Source organism: Ipomoea triloba, chromosome 15 (assembly GCF_003576645.1).
Source record: "Ipomoea triloba cultivar NCNSP0323 chromosome 15, ASM357664v1".
Classification (NCBI taxonomy): Eukaryota; Viridiplantae; Streptophyta; class Magnoliopsida; order Solanales; family Convolvulaceae; genus Ipomoea; species Ipomoea triloba.
The window spans coordinates 8,739,839-8,745,687 of record NC_044930.1 but is presented as its reverse complement, the minus strand read 5'-3'; the positions used below and the strand labels follow the sequence as shown (position 1 = coordinate 8,745,687).

Here is a 5,849-nt window from a genome sequence, read left to right as displayed (position 1 = left end):
TATATATATATATATATATATATATATATATATATATATATATATATATATATATATATATATATATATATATATATATAATTTCAAATTTTGTAACTAAGACCTTTATTTTAAAAATCGAGTCGCAATATAGTATTTGTTCATAGCTACTTTCTCAACCTACTGAAGCACAAACAGTCAACAATGTAGGAGTGTAAACCGGGACACTGGGTGCCACTAGACCAAGATCTTTGACACAATTGTTTAATTGAAAGGAATTATAATTTCGAAGAATTGCAATTTCCTCCAATTGTAAAATTGAAATTCATAGGCCTCTTTCCTTTTAAATTTCAATTCGCTGCTGAATTGAAACGAAGAGAAGATAAAATTATTATCTTTGATGATGATTATTGTATTATTATTCTTACCTAGAACATTTTAATATTTTGGTTTCAATTCCCAAAAGTTTTATTATTATTTAACAAATAATGTAATTTGAATTATTATGTTAATCTCCTCAGAAATTAAAATTACTTTCCCCTAAAATTCTCACCGTCTGCACTCTGCGTACTGCGTCTGTGCCCTAAATCCTAATTCCTTAATCCTTAATGCTGTCTGCAACAACCGACAACCTACTCGGCGACAACCTAATTCTCTAATGCCGTCTGCGACGTCCTCGGCGACGGTACTCGAACTCGGCGACGGCGAGCGGCGCAAGCCCAGGTCTCCCTTCTCCTTACTCCGTACTCGGCGTTCGACAGTAGGTGCCCCGGTCTCCCTTCTCGGCGTCTCCGGTCTCCCTTCTCCCTTCTCCGTTCGGCAGACCGGCAGTAGCTCTAGCTCCAGGTAAACACTAAACAATATTTAGTAATTAGTTACTTATTATTAATGTTGTTGATTAACTGATTTGTTGTTAAAATGTTACTATGTTAGTGATAATGTGATTAGTATCTTACCTGCTTAATTGCTTACTGCTTACTGTTTGTGACTCTGTGAGCATCTGTATAACATTTTAAATTATGTTTTGACTGTTTAGCTTGTTTTGGAGTTTTGGTCAAGTGGAACTTGAAACTTTGAATGTTGATTGCTGAGTATTGTCACTATTGTGTTGGAAACTTTGAAAGTTGAAACTTGAATGTTGAGTTTTGTGTTGGAACTTGGAAGAATTGGAACATTTTTAATTTTTTATGTACTAATTCAGTAATTTAGTAAATTTGTTTAATTGTGTAAATATTTGTGTAAAATTTAATGTACTAACTACAATTTTGTTTGATAATTGATATAAATCATATATTATTAATTTGCTATAAATTAGAATGTTAGATTATTATTGTAATTTCTAAGTACAAAACTACAAATTTTGCAATTTGTAAGTGTAATTGACTAATTGTGTGTATTTGTTAATTTTAATAAATGAATTTTTTTTAAAAAAATTAGTACGGGCTGGAGGGCTGTCCCATTTAGCATTCTCAATATAAAATTCAAGGGTTCATAGGTGAATGTAAGGTTTTTGATCTTCTTCCTGAGAAAATTATTGAAATTTGATTTCTGTTTTTACTAATATGATGTTCGCAGATGGTGGATTCTACTACTCCGGCTCAGAGAAGTTTCCTCCATTCCCAGAGAGATTCTCAAAGAACTCTGTACTTATACTCCATCTCTCTCTGGCTGCACATACAAATATCGTGTATGTCTAATGTGAATACAGTTATACAGATCATGAGATATGATGATCTAGGGTATTGTGCTGGTGTACTACCCACATCACTGACAAAAGAGAAGTAGAGTTCCTCAAAGATCAGTGAAGTAAATAATGGCCACAAAAACTGGAGTCTTGACAATCAAAGGGTTAGAAGATATGTTGATGCCCATTTTGAGAAATTGTAAGAACATAGCCCACATGAAGAAAATACATTCCCAAGTGATTAAGTTTTCATTGACACAAAGCAATTTCTTGGTGGCAAAAATGATAGATTTTTGTGATAAAATTGGGGCTATAGAATATGCTAGTTTGCTATTCAAGCATGTTGAAGAGCCAAACATATATTTGTTCAATTCTATGATCAGAGCCTACACGCAGAAGCATATGTATGTATCCTGCATAGATGTGTATACAATGATGATGAGACAACTCAAACGTGAAGAGCCCATTTTTCCTGATTCATATACGTATCCATTTGTTATTAGGTCATCTGGAGGCCTTCTAAGCGCAGATTTGGGTAAACAATTTCATGGGCATGTATGTAAATTAGGGTTGGAGTCCAATAATGTGATAGAGAATTCATTGCTAAATATGTATGTTAAGTGTGAGGAAATAAGTGAAGCACATAAGCTGTTTGAGGAAATGGCTATGAGAGATGTGATTTCTTGGAATAGTCTTATTTCTGGGTACCTAAAGTTGGGTAAAGTTAGAAGGGCAAGAACCTTATTTGAAGAGATGCCTGATAAGAATATTGTTTCTTGGACAACTATGATTTCTGGTTACACGAAAATCGGGTGTTATGGGGATGCATTAGATGTTTTTAGGAGAATGCAGATGGCTGGGGTGAAACCCGATTGGATCAGTTTAGTTGCAGTTTTGCCAGCTTGTGCACACCTGGGGGCACTAGAGGTAGGAGAATGGATTCACTTTTATGCGGCTAAAAATGGGTTATTGAGGAGGACTTGTGTATGCAATGCACTGATGGAAATGTATTCAAAGTGTGGTAATGTGAACAAAGCTTGGCAGGTGTTTAATGAGATGTCCGATAGGGATGTGATCTCTTGGAGTACGATGATTGGGGGTCTAGCAAATCACGGAAGAGCTCACGATGCCATAGGGTTATTCAAAGAAATGGAAAAGACCAATGTTAAACCAAATGAGATCACATTTGTTGGTCTATTATCAGCTTGTGGACATGCTAATCTTGTGGATGAGGGTTTGAGGTACTTTGATTCTATGAGAGATGATTATAAGATAAGCCCTGATATCGAACATTACGGTTGTCTTGTTGATCTTCTTGCACGTGCAGGGAACCTCAACCGTGCTCTTGAAATCATAAGGAGCATGCCGATGAAGGCAGACTCTGCAATATGGGGTTCTCTGTTGAGTTCTTGCAGAACTCATCGAAATCTCGAAACTGCAGTCGTTGCAGTGGAGCATCTATTTGAACTTGAACCTGACGATACTGGTAACTATGTTCTTCTAGCAAACATCTATGCAGATATGGGAAAGTGGGATTGTGTATCAGCAATGAGGAGATTTATAAGGAGTAAGAGCATGAAGAAAATGCCAGGCTGCAGTCTCATTGAGGTAAACAGTGTGGTTCAAGAATTTGTTTCTGGTGATAATTCAAAGGCGTTTTCAAAGGATATCTATCAAGTGCTACAGCTTTTGGCCTTGCACCAGAGCAAAGCTAGTAACATAATTGAAACCACAAATGGGGATGAATTCCTTGACATTCATTTTCTTTGATATTTATTGTTCATTCGATAGCCGAAGAAGTACTTATCAATGCAGAATGATAGTATGCTGGACATTGAAAACAAATTTTCCATTGAGGTGATAGAGAACAAGGATCATTGACTGAAATGTGTAAGTAGGAAAACTCTTTTGCCTAAATGTGTAATGTGCATTTGTAGATGTACACATTCACCAAAAGAGTGTATCTTGCTAAATTAATGATTTTCCAAAATGATTTGTGGAATTTTGGAAATTACATATACGTCTTCACCGTATGCTTACCATTTTTTTTTTGAAACTGTAAATACGTGTTCGTATATCATATTTTTCTCATGTATAAATAAGTTTTGTGAAGGAGTATATATGTCTTCATAGTTGATTGTGTTTCGTATTTTGTATGCATATAAATGTAATAGTCTAATGAAGTAACGTGTAAACAACCAAATTTCACACCTCCTATACAATGTACAATCATAACCTCTTTGAGGCAATTCTTTTCGTTGTTTTCTGCCTCTACATTCTACAACTATTCATTGTGTGCATTATAGAATAGAGCAAATATTCTTCAATTTTAAACATTCATTTTAAATTTCCTATTAAAACATTGATAATATCTTTCACTAAATGTGTTTTATTGGAGTATAAAACCCCCTTCATCTCCTATGAGTTATGCCATTATAGGTCTTATTGTACTTGTATTGGTTTGGTTTGGTTTGGTTTAGTTTAGTAAGTTGCGTAATGGCATGCCCAAAATTAATGCACATTGCAAGTGTTGTGATTACATTCATTTAATTGAAGAAAGCAAGTACATTATGATTTATATTATGCATGAAAGTTTGACACGCTCTCTTTCTAAATAATGTGTTGTTTATTGGACAATCAGTTTTATATGCCAGATGCTAAATTTTGACACTCTTTACTATATCTTTTATCTTCCTAAAATATAATAAAAGAGATACATAGACAAACACCAAAATGTACCCCAAAAAGAGAAAAGAAATCTCAATGCTTTCTTAGACATTTTTTCATATTTGACTATGGCCAATTTTAAGGTAAGCAAGAGCTTTTGTGTATTAAAGTACTTTTTAATGATATTAAATGTGATTTTAATTTTCGGTCCTTTTTGGCTACATTGAATTGTCAATGCCTATTTATCACGCTAACCATATTAGTAAATTAAAGCAGATCAGATGCTAAGCATATTGTATGTATTTTTTATTTATTTTTTTTAAATATAGGGAGGTATTATGTCTAATAAGAGTTTCTATCTCTTACTCATTCATTACCGATTTCGCATAATATATTTAAGAAAAATTCTATTTTCAACTTCTTACAGTATTCTAATTTTTTGTGGTACTGTAGATTACAACTATATGCTACTTAAAGGTTTCCTTCTCCCAAAATCATAAACTACATATTTATTTGCATCCACTGCCCAACAATTTTAAAAAAAAAATCAAAATTATTCTTGAAAGGAGATCAACTTGTGGAGTTGGAGCTATTGGTCTTGGAAAAGAATAGGAATAAGGACTAAAAATGCAATAAGCATTCAAAAAAACAAAAAGAATAAGGGTTAAATTAGTTAGTGAACTACACATTGATTGACTCATCCAATTTTAAAAAATGCAATTAACTCCTTAAATAAGTTAAACCTATTCAATCAAACAAAAAATAACTGATATTCCACATAAAAATTTGATTTTTGGTTAAAATTTTAAAAAAAATCTTTATTTATGCTTGTAAATAAAAAAAAAACATAAATATAAAAATGGAAGGCAGCCTATGTGGTTGCCTTCTACACCTTCCTTCTTCGTCTTCAGCAAAGACAATAGTACGCACGTCTTCATCTCTAGCCAAAGAAGAACAGATCGTCGAGTTACTTTACACTCTTCTCACTTGATTTTGAGTACAATATGTATATAAAAAATGTTAAATTATTTTTAGTATCAATTAATATAATTATCACAAAATATTAAAAAAAAATTGGTTTAATTCATTACATTAATTTGAGTTTTTTTTTCCCATTAATAAGTCATTTTTATAGTTTTTATTTATTTCTGAATCAAACGCTAATTTAGAGTCAATTTGACTAACTTTTTTTAGCACATGCAGATAATTTTTATTTTTTTTTTAAGTTGGTAAAAGTGAATGTAAACTTAAAAGTGAAATAATGAAGTAGCACATATATATACAAACATGGCACATCTATTTATAGTAATTTTGCTGGAGCATACATTGACATCCAACAGTGGAGAAATGAAAATAATTTTAGGAAAATAGTAAACGGGTGAGAAAATTGTTGTAGCGATAATGATAGGATAAGGACAAAGAGGTTGGCGATTGAAGAGTAGGAGACAATGCGAAGGTGCAGATGTGGCCCACGTTGTTCCCTCCTTCGTCGGTCATCCAAAATCATTGCCTTCTTTAT

At 32.9% G+C, this 5,849-nt stretch overlaps 1 protein-coding gene across 1 annotated transcript; it reads left to right on the top strand.

Annotated features, from left to right (window-relative positions):
• Window positions 1-530: 530 nt before the first annotated feature.
• On the top strand, window positions 531-3,566 carry LOC116006183 (pentatricopeptide repeat-containing protein At2g20540). The gene is made up of 2 exons (XM_031246473.1): window positions 531-825; window positions 1,555-3,566. The coding sequence occupies exon 2, from the start codon at window positions 1,793-1,795 to the stop codon at window positions 3,431-3,433; it is 1,641 nt and encodes a 546-aa protein (XP_031102333.1). The 5' UTR covers window positions 531-825; window positions 1,555-1,792; the 3' UTR covers window positions 3,434-3,566.
• The last annotated feature ends 2,283 nt before the right edge of the window (window positions 3,567-5,849 follow it).